The sequence below is a fragment of the Lutjanus erythropterus genome, chromosome 2 (assembly GCF_056507025.1).
Source record: "Lutjanus erythropterus isolate fLutEry1 chromosome 2, fLutEry1.hap2, whole genome shotgun sequence".
In the NCBI taxonomy this organism is placed as follows: Eukaryota; Metazoa; Chordata; class Actinopteri; order Lutjaniformes; family Lutjanidae; genus Lutjanus; species Lutjanus erythropterus.
This window is the reverse complement of record NC_139318.1, coordinates 32,578,043-32,604,191: the sequence shown is the minus strand read 5'-3', so window position 1 is coordinate 32,604,191 and position 26,149 is coordinate 32,578,043. Positions and strand designations below refer to the sequence as shown.

The 26,149-nt window shown below is 38.6% G+C and overlaps 3 protein-coding genes across 3 annotated transcripts in view; 2 read left to right on the top strand and 1 right to left on the bottom strand.

Moving 5' to 3' along the window:
• Positions 1-5,458, bottom strand: part of LOC146331970 (guanine nucleotide-binding protein G(s) subunit alpha-like) — a 40,230-nt gene extending 34,772 nt beyond the window's left edge. Inside the window, exons 1-2 of the mRNA XM_084737539.1 lie at positions 3,815-5,458; positions 1,312-1,384 (exon numbers count right to left, since the gene is read on the bottom strand). Of these exons, the coding sequence (XP_084593665.1) occupies positions 1,312-1,384; positions 3,815-3,953 (212 nt within the window). The 5' untranslated portion in view covers positions 3,954-5,458. The remainder of the gene's footprint in view (positions 1-1,311; positions 1,385-3,814) is intronic.
• A 6,225-nt stretch (positions 5,459-11,683) lies between these two features.
• Positions 11,684-16,197, top strand: tubb1 (tubulin, beta 1 class VI). The gene is made up of 4 exons (XM_084737525.1): positions 11,684-11,826; positions 12,935-13,043; positions 13,222-13,332; positions 14,516-16,197. The coding sequence occupies exons 1-4, from the start codon at positions 11,770-11,772 to the stop codon at positions 15,655-15,657; spliced, it is 1,419 nt and encodes a 472-aa protein (XP_084593651.1). The 5' UTR covers positions 11,684-11,769; the 3' UTR covers positions 15,658-16,197.
• A 2,415-nt stretch (positions 16,198-18,612) lies between these two features.
• On the top strand, positions 18,613-25,968 carry prelid3b (PRELI domain containing 3). The gene is made up of 6 exons (XM_084737511.1): positions 18,613-18,772; positions 20,674-20,842; positions 22,490-22,579; positions 23,015-23,085; positions 23,194-23,296; positions 23,892-25,968. Exons 1-6 carry the CDS (start codon positions 18,741-18,743, stop codon positions 24,006-24,008), a joined length of 582 nt encoding a protein of 193 aa, XP_084593637.1. The 5' UTR covers positions 18,613-18,740; the 3' UTR covers positions 24,009-25,968.
• Positions 25,969-26,149: the final 181 nt, after the last annotated feature.

Sequence of the window (26,149 nt, the reverse complement as noted above, 5' to 3'; positions counted from 1 at the left end):
AAATCCCTTTGTGTCCAGAAATTAATTTAAAGGTTTCTTTCTAATAATCAGTACAATAATATACCAATGTCTCATAACAAAATAAGAGGAAAAACAACTTTCGCCTTATTTCTGGCTGAGGACAGTTGCTAATTTATTGGACCAACTTAACTGTCCTACAACACAAGAATACACATTTTTCAGAACAAAAGGTAATTTAATTCTGCTTTTTTGTATGAACAGGACAACTGAAAGCATTATATTTGTGATCTATTAATCTACCAATTATTTTCATAATTAGTTTTAATTGGACTATAAAAATAAAAAATTGGAAGAAAAAGTGAAAAATGCTCGTCAAAATATCATGAATGACAAAGAAAAGCAGCAAATCCTCAAATATAAGAAGCTCAAACCAGCAAATGTTTGATATTTTTGCTTGAAAAATTACTAACACGATTAATCAGTTATCAAAATAAAAAAAGAAATCTTTCTATAGACTAATCAGTTGATTGACTAATCATTGCAGCTCTGTACAGAAATAGTGGAACTGGCTGCATGTGTTATTTGTTAATGATATAGACGAGGGTATATTACAGAGCTGCAACTACTAATTATTTAATCCTTTATTAGCTGATAACTTTGCTGATTATTTTCTCGATCGATCAATGAATTATTCAGTATATAAAAAGTCAGGAAATAGTGAGGGTGCGGGGGCTCATCAAAGGTTCAGAAAATGTCATTTTATTCAAACTTACTGTGATAAACTGAACAAACGATATAAATACACACAAATAAAGTCCTCCATATACCTGACTATACCTTAATTAATGGTTTATAAGCTGCATAAAAGTTTATTTTTCTTAAGCTCTTTATTTCTTTAATAACCAACTGTTTGCTGATGCTGTGTCCTGATGTCTGGGTTCATTACTTTTTCTACATAGTTGACAATATAGTGTCAAATTTACTGGAATTGGGCTGGTTGCTGGTGCTAACTTCCCACCTTCTAACCAACTAATTTTACTGTTCTAGCTGAGTGAAATGAAGAGTGGATCCCTCTACCTGCATGCCACAGAGTATTACTAAAGGTCATTCCTCTTCCTGCGTCTTGTGAATGCACCAATAGTCCTCCCCAAAACATCAACACATTATCAAGGTCTTTGGTCAACAAATATCGTGGTAGCTGATCCTGTCAGTATCACCCAAACCTGTTAAATTTCTGTCAATAAAACCATGAAAACGGTCTGTAGCAGTTTGGTGATCAAATGTGCTGTAGTTGTGTGTGTGATTAACAACCAAGATACAGAATAAAACATGAAGGAAACCAACACTTACTCTGCGTTGAAGCCATTTACGTGCAATATTCGCATCTGTTTGACTATCGTGCTTTTCCCGGATTCACCGGCCCCTGAAAGCAGAAAGAGGACAGAAAAGTAAGTCGGAAAGTGAGAGTAAGAGTTGAACAAAACTCCTTCAAAGGCACCGACTAAAATATCCACCTGAAACTGGTGGATGACGGGTTAAAGCTTGTCATTGAAAAATGGATGCAGGAAAGTTCAGGCATGGTGGTTAGAGCTACAAACTTCATTTTAGCCATGAATGATTTGAATGAGGACAACGTCCCGATTCACAAACTGTCCTTACATCTGCAACACCCATGTTACATAAAAGCAATACGACTAGGGACGAGCAAGATGCTGAGACCTCAAAACAGCCAGTCAAATGGCCAGGTACGGCCTAAATCATCAGGGTCATTTCTGTATTTTTCGACCTGGACCCTATTTTTCCATGTTTCTGTGTCTAAGTGACTAACAGGGACAACAATTTTTGAAACTTGTCCAGCACCTGGCAAAACAGAAGTTCTGCCACGAAACAGGCTGCAATGTACATATCAAAGTATATCCACTGCAGGCTCAGACTGTTATTCGAAGTGTATAACAAACATATAGGATCCTTACAAAGAGAGCCCTTCTTGTTTAAGACGATAATTTTTCCTAAACCAGAAACAGCCAATTACTGTTACAAATTAAACCTATAGTTCAAAACATTTTTAGCCTTTGAACCCTGACAAAAAACACAGTGACGAGTTTGAGGTTCACTGCCATGTTTTGGAGGTCTCGAGTTGGCAGCAGCTACGAAAAGATAAAAACTAGCTCCACATCGACCATCCACAACAGTAAAGTGCTACCATTGTTGCAGCTCATACCTTAGTAGGAAGAAGAGATGCACCAATTTTTTTTAAGTCTGACCTGCCAATTCCCATTTTCTTTCCTCACTAGTTTTAGTTGTAGCTGCTTTACTAGCTTCTTCAAATTGGGCATGTTCAACGGGATGATGATGTTTTAAGTCTCTGATTAAGTCCGGATGTTTCCTTCACAACTTATTTTGGCCTTACAGGTATTACAATTTGTGAGCTTTGTGTCCTCTGCGCTCAAGGTGAAGAACGTCCACGCCGACAGCATGCTAGCATGTGACCAGCACCGTTGAATATGACTGTGCCACTGTGCGCATGACGTGAACCATCATACAACACATGTGTGTACATTTGTCCACCAGAGAACTGGAAAACCGACACTGATTGGCCGGCCTTTTGTCATGGTCGATCAAGAAGACAGGATGATTCCAGTCACCGATTTGTGCATGCGTTTAGTAGGAGGGTGAATACATGACTTTTAATTGTAATAAAGTATTGTCATACTGTTGTTTTGATACTTTTACTTGAGTAAAGGATGGGAGTACTTCTTCAACCCCTGCTTCCAGATGTGAGGAGGGCTCTCAGCATCAGGGATGAAGACAGGCAGAATAGGTCTAAACTGGTAGACGAGATCCGCTAAGGATATTACGGACAAAACCCGTTAGGCCCTGATAAATTCTTGTAAGAATAAATAAAACGCCATTCTCCATAATTCTGGGATGATAAAATGTGTCCTACATGTGTCCTTGCAAACTAAAAACAAAAGACGCCAGGCCATAACATCTCTTAACCTGGACAGGAGGAGCTAGGCTACAGGCCTGCTATTTAGAGCCTAGACTGTAAGTGTACAAATCTAGGATCAATTTCAGATTAGAATGAACGGGACAGTCACTGAAGGGAAGCTAGTAATCCTAATAGTAATCCTAATTTGCTCTCCGTACTCCAAGAGGCTTAGCAGGATACTAGCCCTGGCCTTGAGGTTCAGACTGTATCGTGACATGGAGGCCTAGATGATAAAGCCAGAAATAGCTTCCTCAAATTAAAAATAGTAGAGTTTTTAAATCAGAGAATATCCATTTCCAGCGTAGATGGATTATGCAAAGGTGAGTCTGAAAAATAGCACCAAAGATGGAGTCTATAGGCCTAAATAAGTCAAGGTGAAGCATCCAGACTCACACATCACAAATTATACCAGTACATCGTGTGTGTGTGTGTGTGTGTGTGTGTGTGTGTGTGTGTGTGTGTGTGTGTGTGTGGAGAAAAGAAACATGCAAAATGCCTATTGGTGGCCTCCCAGCCTCTGCATGCCGTCTGTCTGTCCACCGTCTCTCACATGTTCTATAATCATGCTCCATAATAAACCATGAATGCAGGAGACAGGCCTGCTTTTCAAATGTCCTCCTGTGTCAAAAAGATACTGTAAACCCACTGGTGTGGTGTAGTGACATCATGTCATTGCATCATTTGTTGATGCTTTACTGTTAGCAGCTGTAAAACATTTTTTTCATGGATTAAATCTAAAACAAGAGCTGTTACATGTGTATAAACAGATGAAAACACACAACAGTTCAGAACAAAATGGACCTTCAGGCTTAAACACACACTTGCACACATATATTAGGGAGAAATTTGACAAAAACCTACCTAATAGTAGTAGCCGGTGAGTGGCCCGGTATATCTGTTTGTCTTTTTGGAGCTGCTTCTCTATCTTTTTGTTGGCTTCCCTCTGTGCCTTCTCCTCATTTCGTTGGTCTTCGGTCTTACTATTGCCAAGACAGCCCATCTTCCCAAAAACCCAGTGATAGGTTCAGTGGGGGAGGCAGGGTGGGTGGTTGGTTGGGTGGGTGGGTGTAGGGAGGGAGAGGAGGAAGGAGGAGGGATGGGTGTTGATCAAAAGCAAAATCAATCAATCCTAAATTCCTAGACTGGCCCAAGAGAGGAACACCTGGCTCAAAATGGGTGACATTTATGTTGCCAGATGCAGATGAAACAGATGTTGAAAAAAAAAAACTGTCAGGTAGTAGACGGTGGGCTCCACCGGGCTTCTTTGGCACGATATGTATGGATGGATGGATGTGGCTATTTACTGGCAATTTATCAACAAGAGATCACTCAAAAAAGGGGAGCAGAGCAACGATGCCGCCCTCTCAGACGCTTGATTCTTGTGTTTTTCACTGTAAATCCGCAATGAAGTCATCAACATTGATATGAGAGGACAGTGGTGGTGAAATTTCCAGCCTTGCAATGTACATGAATGAACGGTCGGTGGTCCTGCTTCCTTGATTGTGTAGAATTAAATTTATATACGTATATTTTCACGCTATTATGTTGAATTTTCTTAGCAAATGTCTCCTCCGGAGCCCATCTTCGGCAGATATCTCAACACTGCCATTCAATTCATTTCCACTCACACAACCAAAGCCCTATTTTCCTCGACTTTTTTAAAAATATATATTTATAGGTTATTATTTTAAAGGTTTGTTTGCAATCCACCTAACCAAAGCACATCAGAGGGCGGGTGAAAGAAAAAAAAAATTAAAAAATAAATATTTCCTCTTAAAATGACGGCATGTGAATCATCAGGCTACACCGGGGCTTCTTCTTTCTCTCTATCACAACCGTCTCTCAAATCCGTCACATAATTATTATATACGCCGTTTTCTGGAGCTTGTCGTCGTTTATCATCAATAATATCCTGTTTTTAGCCAAAATTATTTCCTCTCCCCGTCAACAGATGCTGGTGCTTTTGCTTTTTTTCGGAGGGTTTGACCAGACCCAAAAAAAGGCCCCTAGCTTCTCCGTCCTTTTTCTCTCTGTAACGTTACTTTGTATTTCTCCTCACATCGGAAAGCGCGAGCGCTGGCGGTTACGTTTTGGCAGTTGAGATGTCCTTGAATTTAACGCCAATATCCAGGTGATATTCGTTGGAAATCCTCCGTTATTTTCCCGTTTGGCGCAGGTACAGCCCGCTGTCAAGTAGTCTCTCAGCTTTTTGTATTCCCTTTGAATCCGTATGGTGGTAGATTATGGTTACATGTGCATGATACATGAACATACCGCGGTGTTTTCAATCACTGGTCCAACGGCGAAGACATTTCTGTTTAACCGCCGACAGGCCGCCGCCGCTGCTCCGATGAAGCGGTCGGGGGAGGTGAGAATCGTTTCTTTGCGGTGTTACTCTGAATTATTTTTGCCCCCTTTTTTCTCTGAGAATTGTACATTGAGATAGATAGCGTTGAAGAGGTGGGGTGGGGCAAACGGCTCTCACGGAACCCTGGGAACGAAGAACCGTGGTCAAGTTCCTCGTGACGAGAATTTCAACTTCCGCTTGAAACTTTCACAATAAAACCCGTACGGACGATTCATACCCAGTATGCACAATTTGTCTGTGCTGGAAGAGCTCACAAAATTGTGTTATAGTGGTTTCTTTTTTGATTTTACTGTCATTACTATTATGCAGTTAGAGGTTCAACAATTAATTGATTATTAAATTAATTTCCAACTATTTTAATATTCAATTAATCAGGTTGTATACATTTTTAAGAAAAAAAAGTCGAATTCTCTGATTTCAGCTTCTGAAATGTGCATATTTTTTGGTTCTTTAATCCTCTGTGAAGGTAAACTGAATATCTTTGGGTTGTGGGAAAAACAATTAACGACAATTAAAGACATAATCACTTTTGAAACACTGGTCAACATTTTTCACCATTTTCTGACATTTTATAGGCAAACAACTATTAATTGATTAATCAAGAAAAGAATCAACCAATTAACTGACTATGAAAATGTTGCAGTCCTACATGCAATATATTACACAGTAAGTTTTTTCTTTAACAAACACAAAATCCTTCCACTTATTAGTAATTTATATGTTCAACTCATCAGAAGTTAATTATATATGTATATATATATATATATATAGTTTCTTCATATGTCCAATACTGGTCTGACAAAATTGTGCAGTAATTCAACTGTTTAATTCTCTGTACAATAATTATAATTCAATAGCATGATTATTGCATTTATTTATTTAGACTGTGCATTTAGACACTTGCATCCTAATACACTTATCCGCTTATCTTCGGAATTAGTGTTTTCACATGTGTACCACTGTATATGTTTTCGTATGTACTGTTGTTTACATATTTTTACAGCTTTTATTTTTTCCATATTGTTGTATGTACTATTGAAATACACATTTTTGCATATTGTTTTTTTAACATATGTATATTTCTATTTATATTTTCTATATGCATACTTTGTATTCTAAATGGGAGCTACTGTAACACAAACAATTTTCCCCCAGGAACAATACAGTATTTCTGATACTGATTATGCATAATGAAACTATGAAAGGTCTGCATATTAAATACTTACAATTGAATATTAGATAACATGCAAGGTGCTTATTTAAAATAATTTCTGCTATATTTCAGAGCCTTATTTGATAGTATGTTGATTAAGTTTTTAATGTTATTGATAAAATACTTTATGACCAATTATTAAATTGTTGATTAATCATTATCATCCTGAATGAGGTCTTTTTATATCTCTAATTCCTACACTGTGGCTTGGGCCTCAATAAAATGTAGGATTTTGGACAGTATTGAGAAATACTCACATCACTACACCCTAAAGATATACATAGACAAAAGTAACATCATTGCACCAAATTTTCAAAACATGCCTCTATACCCGTCTGGGGTCTATGATTACGAAGCATCATTTTCTAATTTTTTCCACCATGGTTTCCATATTTCCACCTGAAAAACTCAGGTTTACTGCCAAGTGGGTTTTCACATAACAAGAAATCTGATCCTCATTTTGGTGGATGACAATAAGCATGAAAAGAAAAAGAGAAAAGAGCAAGTACTACAAAAGTCAAGAACCATAAACATGAAATAGACAAATTTTAAATAAAAATAAAACATAGGCCTGTTTTTAAGATTAAAAGCTGTGTAGACTTTGGAACAAAGAGGTTGTAATGTACAAAATATCCGCCAAGGAATGTACACTTGTTGACAGTTTATAAATATACAAAGAAAATAATATGTGCAATGTTCAGAGAAAATAATAAAAACGAAGTGGGCCAGTAGAATAGCAGAATATACATTATGTATATGTATGTGTGTATAGGCCAAAGACATGTTGTGCTTTTAGTTTGAAGTTAAGATTAAAGTACTTCCGGTTTCCTCCTCGCTGCCACTTGACGCATCTGGAATGAAGCAGGGTTGGATCACATGATTGCCCGGAGCGTCATGAAGCAGAGGTACAGAAGGGGAGAGGCGCCCTCTTTGAAGCAAAAATGATTATCAACCTACCCACCCAAAAGGTATCAATCAATAACACTGAAAACGAGTTATAAAAATTATCCGTACTTGGAAGTAAAAACAGTAAATACCATCACATATATTCGATAGAAATAATACAAATATTAGTAATACTAAAGATGATAAAAAGTGAAGGATACTTTGTTCACCAGACCTCGTCAGTCAAGTTGTTCCATGCAGGGCATGAGGGCCTGGCGCAGGTGGGACAAAGTCACTGTTGCAAGTCACAATAAGTCTCAAGTGTTGGCCACCTGTGTCAAGTGCCAAGTCTGGGCCAACAAGTCCCAAGTCCAAGTCCTAAACTTTGTGCTTTGAGTCCAGAGCAAGTTACTATTGTAAATCTGCAGAAAAAATTATCTCATTTATTACTTTAAAATAACTTCCAGAACATTTCTAAGCAAAGTGATCAGAGTAGGTTTTGATATATTATTTCTGTGACTAAGGCTGGGGTTTGATAGCGTTCTATCAAATCTTAATCTAGTATTGAGTCCCCTTATTGAGTCGATTTTGTCTTCAGCTTTCAACATTTGTAACAAAAGTTTAAAAATTATATATAACTGTTGGGTGAGAATGAAGCAATACTGTTTTATAACATGTTTAAATACTTAGTTAGGTCTTGGGGAGGATGTCACATTATGGCATGAACACAGAAGAGTTATTTTCACCATTAAATGTGAGTTGTGAGACCTTTTTGACTTTGTCAAGTCCAGTCTAAATTAATATGATTTATGATTAAGACTCAGTTAGTCAAGTCCACACTTCTGAGGCCTAGATAAGAAAAAACACTCTGTGGTGTCTTTAGTAATGTGAGAGGGAGGGTTGTACTCTTCTTAATCAGTCATTGGTAATATTAATGATCAATCAGCTGATAATAGTAATTGTGGAAGAACAAAAGACAAAAATTTTGCTTATACCAAACAATACCAAATGTGTTTATTTCTCCTCAATCAAAGTTTTATTTCCACAGCAACATGTTGTATATTCTCTGACAACATTGCATAATGAAATATATAAACACATAGAGGCCTACATATTAAATACATATATTTGAATATTAGATAACATGCAGAGCATGCTCGTTAAAAATAATTAGAATTATAATAACTGATTAAAAGTTATGTGATGATCAAATTCTTAATAACCAGTTAATCAACTGTCGATGACTAAGATGTTTTTGCTCTTCTTCCGACTGGCTTTGGCAAGAGTTTTATCTGATTGGTTAAAGGTAGCCCATGTTGACGTGCTTGACAGATGCTTCATCCAAATATTTGCAAAGTGTGTTTTAAAAGTTCCCGCCTTTTTCCAAACAGTTTCCAAGGACGACTTTCCAGATTGTTCCGTGTAACAAACCATTTGGCGTGTCAGGTTAGGTATTGTTGTTGGGTATTTCACCTCTTGGGTCTGTGCCTCTGTGTGTGTCATCACGGCAAAACGTGGTCATGGACACACTTACTGTAGCGGGAACTACCACAGAAGTAGTTTTGATTCTGCAAGATTTTTCAACGGAGCAAGATGCAGTCACAGAACTTTATAGGTGTTTTGTTGAGATCAAAAATGAAGGTTGAGTTTGAAGATGGGTGTGGTCTGACCCATGAGTACTGAGCACTGATAATGAAGCAATGACTCCTGAGTGATCGTGGGTCGAAACATCACCATGTGGACAGGTGGTGTGATCCCACTGCAAGATGGTCTCTCTACTTTGACCTTGTTTTTGAGATTTCATTTTTTTTGTCAAACAACATATTACATGTGGATATCATGGCACCTCCAACAATTTCTTTGATTAGATAATGATAAACCTTGATGTTTCATTAATCTTTGACATTATGTTACAATATTTATTTAGGTTTAAATGACTGGAGTTTCCATGAAACTCCCTCTCAACCCCCCAGCATGACTGTGATTCAAAACATTATTCAAACTGATCAGTACAGTTTGAGAAATATTTAGAATACAATCCAGATGTTTTGTCAGCTTAAGTCAACTAATGGTGATTTGAATTTTAAACAGCTCCCTGGATTTCCACCCTCTAGGTCTCACACGCATGCATGCAAACACTGTGCATCACAAATCATACACCCACAGACACAGTATGCAGCAGACACATAGACAGACTGGCACACACACACACACACACACACACACACACACACACACACACCTCCCTCACCAAATACGTCAAAAGGCAAGGGAAAGAAGCTCAGGGCAAAACACATAAAGGTCATCAGTGACAACTAAATGGTACTGTGGCTCTCTAATGAACCCCAACAGACAACTGAAGACGTAAAAGAAGTGATGATTTAAAGCTTGGAAGCATCTTAAAGACAATATTCAAATCTGTCAGAACAACCAACACTCTTCCTGGACTGTGACCTCATCATGTGCCTCTGTGACCTCAGCGTGTACCTCTCTGACCTTATCTTGTACCTCCGTGTTTCTGCAAACTTTGTGTAATCAGACCAGTGAGGTAGTCTACTATCTGGTAAATACTAGCAGTGCACAATAGGGGTGTAACAGATCATCGTTGGTCCTTACGGATCGGCCCACATGGTTCAGCCCACATGTGATCTGTGGACTAAATTCAACCATCATAGTGTGAAAAACAGTTTTACTGTCGCTGTTACTTTTTAAAGTAAGAATTTGCTGAATGTCAATGCAGAGTTGCAGTGAAAAGACAAGACAAATGCTGCTGTGTTTTATTCTAAAGCACACTGTGTGGCACCGTAATCTGAAAACAAAAGGACAATTTTAAAATCATCACGTTCACCTCCATCGAGTGAAATCCCGATCATGACTTCTGGCGTTTTTCACTGGTCTAACTGAGAAACTGGGCATGCTGTCATCATATAAATATGTCAGAAGAATGTGTTATTTATTATTGCTTTGGTGATATCTGCTGTCTTAACTTAAACACACAGCTCTGCTCAGCTCACTGGTGCAGCTCTGTCTGCGACACAGGCTTCAGTGTTGATTGGCTATTAGTTGGGACTTCAAACCAGTCAGATAGTGCTGTGGGAGGGACAGTGAGCGAGATTACAGACTATAGCATCATTGCATAGAAGACAGAGTTATTTATCATCATACAATAAGGTTGTATAGAGAGATTTTGATGTTCTTTGATTGATTAGATTGCAATCATTGTAATTGTATTATACAGAAGAATGTATAGTATAGTATAAGTATACTGTATGATATTATTACTATTATTATTAGTACTACATACAGAGAGAAACTACTACATCAAAGCCAAGTGATACCATGTTATGCCTGTGATCACCCTCTAGATGGTAGCATCTCTCGTATGTAATCTCCTAACTGCTGCACATTTTACTCCCTTATTATTAAACAAACTCTGAGCAGTAGCTGAAAATTAAAAACTATTTCTTTTGTAACACGTGGGCCCTTTAAGGAACAAGAAATGGGAATGCATTATCAAAATAAAGCAGTGAAAAGCCAGAAAAGTTTGATATTCCAATCTTTTAAACAAATGTTTATGCATATTTGTCATTTTGAAACAATTCATTCCTGTCAGACATAGGAACAACATGTTTGCATGTGTTTGTGTATATAGTATAATCATATAATATAGTTTAACAAATTGGTGTTTGTTATCTGCCACTGGCCAGAGAAACACGCTTCTTTCATTCATCCTCTCTACACTTCCTTCCTGTTTTTGGATGGTGGTGTAGCCCACAGATGTGTTTTAGCCAAAATAATAAATATGGTGTTTTGTTGTGCATAACTGCACCAACTGTTCCCATCTGCAACAGCTGAAAATTCATTAATTATATATGTTCTATATGTATGTTGTGAGTATAACGCAAGAGATGTTATGAAGTTCTTGTATAAGTTATTTTACCAAGTTTGCAGTTTTCCACAGTAGGAATTACCAAATGTATTTTCTATTAATTCATTTTTAATGCAAGCATTCATTTTTTTTTACATGAAATACAATATACAAACAAAATGAAACACACAGATATATAACAAAACATGAGGCAGCGTACTGGAAGTCACAGTAGGCCTGCTTAAATTACTTAAAGAGTATAAAAGTATGACAACCCCTCATATAAAATTAATTTAGACTTGTTTAATTATTATTATTGTAAGCATTTCCACTGTATATTAGGGACTCCTTACATATTATAAGCTGGGGTGAGTCCCTGACATCACTGATGACATCATTTCTGGTTCTGTATATAAGACTGATTAGAGGACTGAAACCTATCAGAGACTCCCAGCTGCTCTGTGTACTGTAGCCTGATCATCATGCGCGAAATTGTACATCTGCAAATTGGACAGTGTGGCAACCAGATCGGCTCAAAGGTAATAAAATCAAATCCCTAATTCCACTGTTAATGTTATAATGTGTATTAGGCCTAAACTTTGTTGAAAATGTTGAGACTGTGATGAAATGTTCAATCTTCAGTGCCCACATCCAAACTACTAATGTCATTTTGAAAAAAAAATCTTAATGACATCTGTTAAAATATTAACTTTAAATCACTGTTTGAAAGGAATGTTGTGTTGCTTAGACAAAATAAGTAAATTTTAACTTTAATATTATTTATAACGTTTTTTTCTTATTTTATTTAAATGATGATGCATATTTTGAATTGCACTCTTCTTTTGCATGGTGCCACCAACAGTTGTGAGTGACACAGGGTGTTCCCTGTCAAGCATTCAGGGCAAAGATAAGGGCCAAAGAGAGACTGGCATTGGGTGTGACATTTTTATCATGACTAACACGAAACAAGAGAGAGGAACTACAAGATAATACCGCTAAAGAAACGCATAATGCTTTTTAAAATGGGAGAACATGGCGGTCAAAACATCAAACATACTTATAAGCGTATTGCCCCACCAGAAAAAGAAAAATGGATCAGTATCACTTTAAATGTGAAACATTTATTGTTATAACAAGATGTTTTTCATGCCATAACCAGATATTCCACATTATTAATACATATAATTGTTGTACATTGCTAAATAAACTTTTCTTGAGAGGAAAAACATTGTTCTAACAAACGTTTCATGCTATAAGTTGATAATGATCCATTTTTCTTTTCTACTGGGCAGCAATAGCTTCTGTACAACTGAGAGATTAATAAGCAGGGATGCATTTTAACATGTACCAATGTGAGAGACAGTCAGAGTAAGCTTAGAGTTCACACGCTGACTGAAGAGATAAAACAATTATATTTCTGCTCAGCTCCATAAAAAAATCCCCACAGATGTCCCATGAGAAAGCAACCATATAAAGTCCAAAGTATAAGGTGTTAAACAGAGAAATATACTTGTTTTTTTCATCCATGTCTGTGTATAAATATTCTGGGGATCCTTTTAAAGGGTTTGGCAACGACTAACATGCATTTTTCAACACAAGATCTGTCAGTATTATAATGATGATTTCCTTCTTTGCGTTTGTCTCCAGTTTTGGGAAGTGATCAGCGATGAACATGGGCTCAATGCAACTGGCATCTATGAGGGAGACAGCGACCTCCAGCTTGAGAGGGTCAACGTCTACTTCAATGAGGCACATGGTAATAGAGAGGTTACTCTACATGAGCTGAGAACTATTCATTTAATAGCTGATGTTTTCTTTCTAATCCAGTTTATTTCATGAGCTTGTTGTGTCTAAATATGATGATCAGGGTAAAAGTGAAGTCCAGGGTGCAAATCTCTGGCTACGTTAGCAATAAATTTCTACTCTGTTTGCAGGTGGTAAATATGTCCCCAGGGCCCTGCTTGTTGACCTGGAGCCTGGTACCATGGACAGTGTAAGAGGAAGCCGCATCGGAACCCTTTTTAGGCCAGACAACTTCATCCATGGTGAGACACATAACAAAACATACTAGGGAATATCTGTTAACACCGTCATGAAATCGGTGACACTAATGATGAGTTGTATCATGTTAATGTTGGGTGAAAACTGAGTGTAAAATTATAACCTAGTAAGAAAAGCAGTCTTGTGTTCTGCTTGACACATTTTTCATTTTATCCAATGGCAGTGAAAATGTTTCATAAATCTTTGAAAGTAGAAATGAATTTTAACACGCAGAAGAATGTGTAATACATCAAATTAAAGACAAAAATGTCATCTTAATGGAAGTTGAAAGTATTTGACCAAGGAAAAGTGGAAACATGTTTATTAGCAACATAGAGTTGACCCTTCCTAAGTCTCTCTCTTTTTGCTCTCTGCTCCAATAACAGTTGAGCACAAGAGAACCTCAGTCACGTTTCTCCTTTCCTGTCTCCTATACTTAGATATGTTATGTGCTACACTTGCCTATATTAAAAATAAAAACTAATTTTCAGGATGGTTAAATGATGTTGTTGGAGGATCTGTAAATGCAACAGATATGTAGTCGCATCTTAAGTTAGCTAATTGAAGCAAAATGCTTGTTTACTTGCAAGTTACCGATTAATGCAGATCAGCCAGCTAGTTCTGGTAACATTAACTATCAAATGTAACTAGCTAGTGACCTAAATGTGATGATGTTAAATGTCTGCGACAACCTCTGTAGTCTCATTTAGACACTTAGCAAATTAGCAAACAAACTTTTTTAAGACTTGTTTCAGCTTCAAAAGTCATGAGTGGGGTATTTACTGACACAGTTTATGTCGTAGAACAAAACATAAAAATCTCTAATGCTTGTGTTAACCACGTGCCTTATTTCAGGCAAATAACAAACATCCACTTTAAAAAAGTGAGGTAGTGTTTGGCTAACATTAGCTTAGTTAAGATGTGATTCTATATGTCGCATGTAGGTCTCCCAGCAGCATCTTTTAACCAAAATTATTTCTTCTTTTCAACATAGATGAGCCTAGCATATAGCATATCTAAGTAGGAAGATGGGTCAATTGAGAATCAATGAAATATTCCATCTATAAAAAGGTGTCACAACTTTTGTGTTTTCATTATTGCAATAGATATTGCATGTTTCCCTTCACTACATCTTTTCACTAGTGATTAAATTAGATTAACCTCCTCACTTTTATTTTGGTGTTATAGGGAACTCAGGAGCTGGAAATAACTGGGCGAAGGGCCACTACACGGAGGGAGCGGAGCTGGTGGAGCAGGTGATTGACAGGGTGAGGAACGAGAGTGAAAGCTGTGATTGCCTGCAGGGCTTCCAGCTGGTTCACTCACTGGGGGGTGGCACTGGCTCCGGCATGGGAACCCTCCTCATCAACAAGATCCGAGAGGAGTACCCTGACCGCATCATGAACAGCTTCAGCATCATGCCCTCGCCGAAAGTCTCCGACACGGTGGTGGAGCCCTACAACGCCACCCTGTCAGTCCACCAGCTCCTGGAGAACACAGACGAGACCTTCTGCATTGACAACGAGGCCCTCTACGACATCTGCTTCCGCACGCTGAAACTGACAACGCCGACTTACGGGGACCTCAACCACTTGGTGTGCATGACCATGAGTGGGGTCACGACCTCTCTGAGATTCCCCGGACAGCTCAACGCCGACCTGAGGAAGCTGGCTGTCAACATGGTGCCTTTCCCTCGCCTCCACTTCTTCATGCCGGGCTTTGCCCCCCTGACGGCCCGCGGCAGCCAACAGTATCGAGCTCTCACTGTACCTGAGCTCACCCAGCAGATGTTTGATGCCCGCAACATGATGACGGCATGCGACCCAAGACGGGGGCGCTACCTCACAGTTGCTGGCATGTTCCGGGGTCGCATGTCTACCAAGCAGGTAGATGAGCAGATGCTCGCAATGCAGCAGAAAAATAGCAACTACTTTGTGGACTGGATCCCCCATAACGTCAAGGTCGCCGTGTGTGACATTCCCCCCCGAGGCCTCAAAATGGCCTCCACCTTCATCGGCAATAACACGGCCATTCAAGAGATCTTCCGCCGCGTGGGTGAGCAGTTCTCCCTGATGTTCAGACGCAAGGCTTTTCTCCACTGGTACACAGGGGAAGGTATGGATGAAATGGAGTTCACGGAGGCGGAGAGCAATCTCAACGACCTGGTGTCCGAGTACCAGCAGTACCAAGATGCCACTGCTGAGACAGGATGGGAAGCAGAAGACGAAGAAGAGGAGGAAGCCCCATCACTAGCAACAAAAGTTCAGTCCCGGGTAGAAGTTAGAATGGAAACAGTGACGGAAACAAGCAGCGAAACTGTAGATGAGTAGGAGACATAGTGCGTATAGTGTGGTGTTTAGGTTTAACACCTGATTGGAATGTCAGTCTAGAAAAGAACTATTATTTTGTATTTTTTTTTATGCCTATGATTGATTTAGATAGCCTATTTGATAAAAGGTGCTGTGACATTCAAACAATAATGCTTATCGTCTTTTATGTATTCTTCAAATGATTTGTAAGCTTGTATAGGCCAATAGAGTGCTGCAGGATTGAGTCAATGACATAAAATACATCACTAAATACTCCACTCCTGAGTATGAAGCTTTTACGTGTCTTAAAAAAGGCAGTTGTTACATTAAACATTAATGTCATCATGCCGAACACTAGTCACTTATACCATTTTTACAACAAAACTAACACATATATGCAGATTTTTAAACACAGGTAAACCCACTATAACAGATGATTGACCCTTTTCCCATTGGCAGTAGACGAGTTTGCCTTTCTGTTTTTTTATGACGTGTACTGTCGAGCCAAGACAGCTGATGTCTGTGAAGTGGTGTAGTCCGGTTATAGCCTAATGCTAGCCTTTTACTTCTGCCAATTGCACTCATGCTTAAAAAAATCATAAAAGTGACATAGTATGGAAGAAGTTAGGCTGTCTGCTAGAAAACTTTCTGACAGTTTTCTGGGCTTCCTGACAGAAAAGTCCTGAGGCCTAACTTCCATGCGCGGAGGGAACCAGAGCGATTCTTACTTACAGGTTGGCCTACACAAAACATCATCCTTGCAACACTCTATTTGTTTTTAAGGATTTTTCTCTTTTATCGTAAATATTTGAAAATCACTGGAATTTTGCATGTATATATGAAAAGTTGAAAAGTTTTGTTTTGCCAGCTTTATATGATCCACAGTCATAAAAATGAAATTGTGATGTTTACACTGTTTGTGATTTTTTTTTTTCAGACCTACAGTGAATGTTGCTTTGAGTGTTTTATATCTAAGTTATGACAGTAATTAAAAACAGTAAAACCTTAAGTCTTGGTGTCATTGCGATACAATAATTTTCCTTTTCACTTAGCTGCTTCATTTGAAGGCTAAAACTAACTTAACTCAGCTACAATGATAGACAGTACTCTGACAGTACAGTGATAGTGATACCGTTCAAGGCTGTCACACAGTTTCCTCCCGCAGTTATGAGTCTGGGACACAGAGATTACACATAACTTGGCCAGAGCGTCTGCACTCTGAGATAAGCACACATGATGTGGAGATGCCCCTGCTGCACTACTGCAATAAAGTCTCCTAGACTCATTTACAGGGATGAAGGAACTCAACATACTGCATGTAACCCACATGTGAATATAGGTTATAGTGGCAGACAGTGTTGCCTCACAGAGGCCAATCAGCTTTAAGTTACTAGTAGGCAATGAGGTCAAGAAGCCAGCGCTCACTCAACAGACAGGTTTCAGTAGACTAGTGGTTACCAACCTTAAAGGGACAGGTCACTCCAAAATCAAAAATACATATTTTCCTCTCACATACAGTGCTATTTATCCATTTAGATTGTTTTGGTGTGAGATGCATGAGTTTTGGGGATATCAGCTGTAGAGATGTCTGCCTTCACTTGAATGTAATGGAAGTTAAGTTGCACTCACCTTGTGGTGCTTAAAGTGCTAAAAAAAAAAATTAAAAAAATTCAACAGCAATGTCTTGTTCCAGAAATCATTACCTGGTTACTCAAGATAATCCACAGACATTGTGAGCAGTTTCATGTAGGAACTATTTTCTGTCTGCCAGGCTACATCCACCAACAGTATCAGCAAAAGGAAGCATGCATCTCCTCATGGATGAAAGGCTCATGCATGTAACACATGATGGAAACATTAATGACGTCCTGCTCAGCTCAGAGCTAGCAAGCACGGTTATACAGTTGGCGGGTATATGGGTTGAACTTTTCAAATGTATTTTTGTGGAGGTTTGTGCATCACAAGCTGAGTGCCATTTAGTTTAACTGTATTCTAGAGAAGGCAGACATCTCTATAAACTGATAAACTCAACTCACATCAGATATTGCTACAGTACAGAGGAAAGTATGTATGTTGGATTTTGGGGTGAATTGTCCCTTTCACCTTTAAATTAAGTTATGTCTACATACAACCCCTCATCACATGGACCTTTTGATTGTGACCAGTTCAACCATCAAGAGTGCTTTTCCCCCCCTTGTTTCATTTAAATTACTTTTAGAGTCCTGAAGAGAAAATAAACACTTTCTTTAGCAGCTACATGTTTTTTTCTGCCTTTCTGTCCTGTTAATCAGAATCAGGTTTATCACAAAGAGGAATTTGTCTTGGTGATTTGGTGCAAAACAATGAACATAGTAAGCAGGAAAATTATAAAAGCAAGTACTGCAAGTCAATAAGCATATATAGGAAAGTGAAAATTGACAGAGCTCTACAGTTTTTGTGCAGGAATTTGTAAAGTGTTCTCCATCATCTTAAGATCTTTCAGATTCACGGTAGTGGCTTGCTCTGCAGTTGGTGATGTTTAACAAATGGTTTCTGTAACTGGGGTCATGAAATTGCACTCCATCAAATTTTTGCATCTGAATCGTCCACAGACATAATTTAGAGCACCACGAATGAGACTGCATGAAGATCTGATCACTGAGTTGATCCTGCGTCAACAGTCCACCGTGTCCCATTCTTCCAAGGTTAACCCAGAGAACTTTCAACCTTCACTGAGCTGGATTGTGTAACATCAGAGGTTAACTGGCTCATATCCAACTCTGTACTGCGGGCTACGTATCCGAAAAGCATGCTATCCGCTAAGATGAACAGCTACACACGTGTTTTCCTAGCTATCTGTAGTCATTATCAAATCTCCATTTTAAATATAAATGATCTTTCATCGAGCTTTCACCAGTGTCCGTGTACTCATGCGGCATTCACTGACCGGTGGAAGTGCGTCACTAATGTTCCTCATGTGACTGCTCTAGTACAGTGGGAGGGGACTTGCGGTTGTCTTTGAACGTGGTTCGCCGATTTCAGTCAGTGTGATTGTGGCTACCTACCGGCTAATCCACTCCGTGTCTTCCCGGCGGCAACACCAGCATCGGTCAACTCGTTAAACCATGAAGATCTGGACATCAGAGCACATTTTCAAGTAAGTCATCTGTTTAGCTAACAAGCGTTAGATAACGTTTTCTTGTTTTTTCTAAACTCCGGCGTCGTGTTTAGAGATGGTCCGTCTGTCAATGGTCGTATCTAGAAGGGAATCCTCGATCTGTGAAACTCTCGCGAGATGTGGAGACTGCCGTCTTATTCAGCAAGTTGCTTAAAATAATTGAGATTAGTTTTATGTGACAGTGCTGTAATTATGATCGATGTAGGTTCAGGGTCAAAAGTTACAGTTAGGGAACGATCGTGGTCTAGGTTAAAATGACCACTCTCGCGAGATCTTTCGCAAATCAAGGGTTCCCTTCTAGACACGACCTAGGTTCAGTGTTCAATGGTTCAGACAGTTAAGTAACGCGAGCTGGGCTTCTTAATTTAATAACAATATACGCATGGTATATGATAGGAAACTTGGGTCAGAAAAAGATGCTTACTATAACTTTGGTGTTACTAATTTAGAATGCTAATAGCAGAAGCTAGTGACGTTACATAGCCAGATTTCCCTCCGTGTAGTGTCAGTCCCTGCCATTTATTTCAACGACAAGGCTACCAGGTTGCAAGAGGGCACGCTCGAATTAAAAAAAACGTAAATATTTTAAAAGTTAAAATGTAAAAGCGTATACGAGGCGAATGAAACTGCCGGTGTCTGGTTGCTGAAAAAAGCTGTCAAGTTGTGTAATCAGCCGGCGAGGACCAGCCCCCCAACGCGCGACCTTTCACCTACATTTTACCGCTGAACTGCCTGGTTGCGTCACTGGACTACGCTGCGCGTTCACGTGTCTCCGTGGCAACCGTCCACCACTACGTTCGAAGCATGGCGGCGAGAAACCCATCTTTACCTTACAGTGTTAATCCAACATTAAAATCAGTCTGGTACTAATGACAATGGCTGACATTTCGTTTCAGCTGGTCCACTTTTCTTGAACCTGTGTGAACGGTCATTTAGAGGATTGGTGCCGGCCTGAATAAAATAAAACTGAGTCTTCATTTAACAAATTGTTGGTGACTTGTTGGTAATTTTTTAACAATGTCACATAAGCAGTGGTGAAGCTATTCCTTGTGAAAATAGCAAATATAGTGTAGCATTGCAGCACTGTCAAAATATTCCATAAGTGAAAGTCCTCTATTAAAATGTTAAGTAAAAAATATGTAGATATTGTTAGGAAAGTGTACTAAGTATCAAGTCTTGCTAATATTCTCTATTAATGGATGTATTGTTGAAAAGTTTATTTTAGCTATTTTATATACTGTAGGATAATTTAATCTGTAACAATGCTTAATGCTTTATAAGATGGTCGTATATGCTGTATAGTGATGCAACTAATATTTATTTTCACATCAATTAATGTGCTGATTATTTGCATGATTGATTCATTGATAGTTTAGTCTAGAAATTGTCAAGATATTGTGAGAAAATGCTTGTCAGTACTTCCACGAGCACAAAGTAATTACTTACAATCATAAATGACAAAGAAAAGCAGCAAATCCTGACATTTAGGAAGCCATAACCTGCAAATGTTTGACATTTTTGCTCGGAAATCGTTTGTCAAAGTAGTTGGCAATTATTATTATTATTATTATTATTATTATTATTATTATTATTATTATTATTATTATTATTTGTATCACCTAGTTGATTAATCGGCTGATCATTGCAGCTCTAATATTTCATGTTAAATTTTGATTTGCAAACTAACAACAGCTGTCAGATAAATGCAATGGAGTAAAAAGTACAATTATCCCATCTGAAAAGTATTGGCCAAGAAGTTCAAAGTACTATGAAATACTTGAGTAAAGGACATGTACTTGTAACTATCAGTATTTGCATTTGAATAAATTCTTTTGGCAGTGTTATAACAACATTTCTGTTTGTTGGCTTTTCTTCAACAGCCATCCTTGGGAGACAGTCACGAAGGCTGCTATGCAGAAGTACCCCAACCCCATGAACCCCAGTGTGATTGGAGTGGACGTTTTGGACAGAGATATCGACAAACAGGGACGCCTCCACAGTAAAAGACTGCTCAGCACAGAGTGGGGTCTTCCATCTATAGTCAAATCTGTGAGTTTCAAATTCCATCTTATGTCAGCAGTCAAACAGCATGCTGCAGCAACTTCTTTGGTCACATTTACACATGTGACTCTGAATGGAGAAACACATGACGACCTGAGGTTCAAGTGTGTGCTCGTGGTCTGGCTTTTTAATCAAAGCAGTGTGACACTGACTGAAAAAAATGTTGGAACATGGCTGACAAAACACACAAACTCTTCTCATATTTTGGTGACAAAATTGCTTCAATTACTCTAAAAGTCAGACAATAAAACACGATACAGTAATCCAGTTATAGCCTGAGTGAGAGATAAGTTAAATCTTTCCAGCCGTGTAGCGTGACCTTAACCCCACAAGGCTATTTCTGTCCATGGGTATAGCTGTAGCAGAGGTGGCTGCTGGCTGGAGCCCCGGCAAGTTCATGGCTGCGCGCCACGACTCGTGTTGTACGGAACACGGTAGTGCCATTTTTGTCATGGCTGAGGTGTAACCCCTGACAGCATGTGATGTAACTTTCCGCTCTGACGGCTCGGTTAGAACTGGAGGTCACCAGACTGCAGAGCGGTGACGAAGGCTGGACCTCTGCAGCATGTCATCTGAACTTTTCCCCTGTTCCTTTGACTGTCTGAGCTCAGTCATGATAAGGGTGCAGAGAGATAATATCCTGCTTCTCAGTCATGTTTCAGCCTGTATAAACATTGGCCAATCAGCTGCTGTTCTTTAGCACTGACCTTTGCTTGGATGTCTGAGGACAGGGTTGTAGTCGGTGTCGACGTCTATGAATAGACCCTTTAATTCCAAGGGCAGTCTATGACACAGACTGCGCCAGTGATTGATAGCATATAAACGTAGCACTTAATCAGATTGTCTCAAAGCAAATCACTCCTGAGCCTCAGTGTATGCGTGTAGACTGGATGTATCATGAAGACGTCTTCCTGTCGGTTTACAACCAATCCTTAACAGGTCAGGACAGTTTTGACCATTACATCTTAAGACACATGACTGTGAATCTTTACTCCTTGAAAGGGGTGCTTTCAGGGCCTTATGGAACCTATTGTTAAATGCTAAGAAAAATAATATGATTAGGGATGCACAAGATGTTTTTTTTCAGCTGATACTGATAACCGATAATTAACTGGATCTCATGGCTGATAGCAATAAGATGACCAATAGTTTCACATGGTTGAATTTTAAAAAGAATATATATAACCTATAGTTTCTCTACACTTGAGAGTAAGAAAGACTAAGATGTAGTAGTCAAAGACAGAATATTTTGACTGAAATAAATCTAGATGACATGAGTATTACAGAATAAATGCATGCATAAGTTTCAAATTAAATATTATTTTTATGCTATAATTGAATGATTAGAATAATAAATAATAATATAATTTTCCAATTATTGGAACCAATAGTTATTGTGCTTCCCTAAAACAATCACTTTTACCTTTCATAAATGATGGAAAACCCATGTATTCTGTTATAGCTCAAGCTTTAATTTTTTAGGCTGCCCAAACCACAGAGGGAGCAAAAATAAATACATTTAAAAGCAAATCAATCGATAAATAAAGGCTGCTGCACAACAAACACTGATTAAATAACATGTTTTAGTGGTTTATTTCAGTTTGTAGTAAAGCGTGTTTCTATCTTTGTTTTCAGATCATCGGTAACACGCGAACGTACACATATGTTCAAGAGCATTCGGTCGTGGATCCCAAAGAGAAAACTTTTGAACTGCAGTCTACAAATGTGAGTATTTGTTGTGACATAACACCCCTCATATCCTTTAATGTTGAGATTTGACCCTCGATGCGTGCATGGCTTTTCTGTCTACGGTTACAGCACAAGGACATTTTTATCTACTTTTTAACGTGCATATTCTTGTGAAACCCTTTCGCACGTTTACAAAACATGTTCTATTTTGGATGTGTCAACTGAAAACAAGAACGTCTTGTCTCGATGTACTTGTTGTGACTCCATGTGTCTGAACACATGAACTTGGAGTGCTAAACAGTGAAGTTCAGTCTGTGGAATGAAGTCAAGCTTGATCAACAGGTCGAAGGCTCACATTTCAGAAATGAACCTTCATAATGCTGCGTTCACATGCTCTCACACTGGCCTGTGGTATAACACATTTCATATTTTGATTTTAACCAAGTGGTCTCTTGTGATATTTCCCTGCAGATCACTTTCACAAACATGGTGTCTGTGGATGAAAAGTTAACATATAAACCACACCCCGAGGATCCAGAGAAGTAAGTTACTACATACCAGCGATCTTTTTAAAATAACTTAATAATCATTTTTCAAGCATTCAAGCCTTTTGACCATGATTTTTTTTTTTTAACCCTTTTCAACTCTAGAACGGTACTGACTCAGGAGGCGATCATCTCCGTGAAAGGAGTCAGTCTCAGCAGTTACTTGGAAGGAGTCATGGCGAGCACCATCTCTGCTAATGCTGGAAAGGTAAGAGACCCCTTACAACCATCTTTCAGGTGGAGCCCAAAACATCTGTGAGGCCCATTTCTGGTAGTTCCCAGTCTGACAAATGGGTCCTGCATTTTAAAAAATGTAATATTTTTATCTGTCAGGTCATTAATTATCGTATTCCTGCCCAATTGTCAAATGTGTGTGTGATATATTTTACTTTTTATTTCAGTGGTTCCCAACCTTTTCAGCTGGTGATCTTTTAAAATGAAGCAATGTCTTCTCTACTTTTGTGTAATACTTTTTCTTTTTTAAGGCTGAGGTATGCTCAAAACGAACCAATTCATACAATATGTTGTTATCATTCTATCTTGAAGAGGGTTAAGCACACAAGCACTTTGTTTGAAGTGTACTGAGCCCTTATCCCTTAAATCATTCTGTGACAACTCAAGCATTTGTTTGGACCCCTTGGAAGGGTCCTGACCACAAAGTTGAGAACCACTGCTCTTTTTTTTTTTTTTTTTTTTTTTTTGAACAAGAGCAGATACTTCTTGTCTTTGCTTCTTTTCAGCTTAACATGATTCTCTTTATATTTCCTCCTATTGACTAATTCTGTGTGTTTGCCTTTGATCAGGGCCGTGAAGCCATGGAGTGGGTCATCAGGCGGTTGAATGCAGAAATCGAGGAACTGGCAGCTACAGCCCGTGGGACCATACGCACCCCAATGGCTGCTGCAGTCACAGAGAAATGACACCCGCCTCTATTTTCCAACGGAGTCTGAGAGGAAAAACTACATGCCTGTACAACCAGCCTCCCTTTATGATGCTCTGGTGCTGTTCTGGTGCTCTGGACCTTTTATTATTATGTAAGGGTACAACTCATCCATCTCATACAGTGTATTTTACTATCTACATTAGATATATTTAAGCAGCATTTAAACACTAAGCAGCAACATAAAGGGACTCTGTGGAGTGTTTTCAGGGGAGTCATGCTGCCTGGCAGTACTGCAGTGATGACGAGAGACTTCGGGAAGAGAAGTTCAGGGACGACACCACTATCATCTGTGTGTTTGGAAACATGTAGGCACTGGATGAACTGAAACCACAAGAAAAGTGCCAAAGCAAACACGCTGCTTTTTGTCCAGCCCCTTAAACACACCTTTGCCAGCTGTGTTTTCATCTGGCAAATGACCTCAGAATGACAGCAAGCCTCCTCTGGCTTTAACTCTGTGTTTACAGCGACAGAGGTATACGCCAAACAGTTACGGTGAGATGTACAGACATGGTTGTGATACACTGGCAGAAAAAAAAAGTGCCCTGTTGAGGCGGGGGTCAAGTGCAATGCATGTCAAGGGTAAACAGAAGTGGTGTCGGAGAGTGAATGGTTGGGTTAATACCACCACTGGCAGTGAAACGTTATTGAAATGTTTGTGTAAGAGAGCCATCTCCTCAGTGTTTTCATGCGGGACCTCATTAATAACAAGACACTCTGTACCAGGCAACGTATGTGAGCCTGATTATAAACTGTATTTTGTTATTATGTGATAAATAATATTGTTATTAAGGTATTTAAGTGAAATGAAGGGATCAAGATAATTGCCGTATTTATATTTTTTGAATAAAAGAGCTTCTCAAATGCTACAAACAGTAAAAACACAGTTATGTACTGTACCTGAACATGTTTGCTGAACTCAAACAGTTTTATCAATACATACAAGACTACTGTTTAAACAGTCCTCTCAGCATGTCTTTTGAGACCCCTGCACTTATAGAATATATTTTTACAAAGAAAAGCTGCTTCACATGCTGACGGGGGTGATCATCTGTGATATCTTTGGTATTTCGGTTTGAGAGATTAAATGTGATTACAGTTTGTATTTGAGAAGTTCTTTCTTTGCGAAACGGACAGCAGAGTGGTGATGGTGGAAGCTTTAGTTTCTTTAAATATATATTATATTTTTTTTACCTGTAACAGGAGTATTTATTTAGAGAATCAGTTGATTTTGAAGTAGTGAGTTGTGATACATCCTTAGTTACAGAATTGTAATTTGTGCATTTTGTGCCTCTGGAAAAAATGGTCTCACTACCTGCAGAATATGGCAATAAATAAAATATTTTAAACTGTTAAACAGAAAATTTTTGCTAGTAATTTCTTCAAATTGCATACTAACCAGCTTAAAATAAAAAGGTTGCTGGTTGCTGTTAAAATAGAAATCAAATGTATTCAGAAAAATAAATGTTTTGTTTTTGAGTTAGCATTCGGGTCAAGTTATTTAACATGTAGTAAGCCAAATTGTTATTTTCAAGTTGCAACCTGGTCCATGTGAACTTTCAGCCAAAACAGTAACTTGACAGCCTTGTCACTAAATATGCATTCCAAAAGTCACAGTATTTTTGCGGTGCTCCTCTCAATTATCACAGTCCACACACTGAAACACACCTACAGTAGGTTGAGGCCAGTATGACTGCATTCTTCTACTGTTGGTCATGCGTTGATGTAGCACGTCTGGATTGTAGGAGCCACATGCTGCCACACAGTGGTCAAATGCTAGACTTGCAATTGATAAGTAGTCATGTCATCTGAGAAAAAAAGGTCACGTTTTCCTTTGACAAATATTTAAAATTTTGGGGAAATGTTAATAAAATGTTGCTGTTTTACTGGATGGAAAAAAGTGTGAGGATAAAGATTGAAAATAAAGTTATTTTAATTACCATCTGTATGGGCCATTCTTGTTTCTTTATAAGTGATATGTCCATCCATTTTGTCCATTATAAATGCTTTTTTGCTCTTGCCAATATGTTTTGCACGATTGCACTATCAAAAATAATAAATGTATGTTATAGTCTTGAATGAAAATGAATGTGTTGATGAAAAGATTATGCTTAGAATCCA

Coding starts and splice junctions, on each gene's coding strand:
- prelid3b (XM_084737511.1), top strand. CDS start 18,741: ATGAAGATCTGGACATCAGAGCACATTTTCAA. Junction 20,843..22,489: donor TTCCATCTATAGTCAAATCT/GTGAGTTTCAAA, acceptor CTTTGTTTTCAG/ATCATCGGTAACACGCGAAC. Junction 23,086..23,193: donor CACCCCGAGGATCCAGAGAA/GTAAGTTACTAC, acceptor TTTCAACTCTAG/AACGGTACTGACTCAGGAGG.
- tubb1 (XM_084737525.1), top strand. CDS start 11,770: ATGCGCGAAATTGTACATCTGCAAATTGGACAGTGTGGCAACCAGATC. Junction 11,827..12,934: donor GCAACCAGATCGGCTCAAAG/GTAATAAAATCA, acceptor GTTTGTCTCCAG/TTTTGGGAAGTGATCAGCGA. Junction 13,044..13,221: donor CTACTTCAATGAGGCACATG/GTAATAGAGAGG, acceptor CTCTGTTTGCAG/GTGGTAAATATGTCCCCAGG.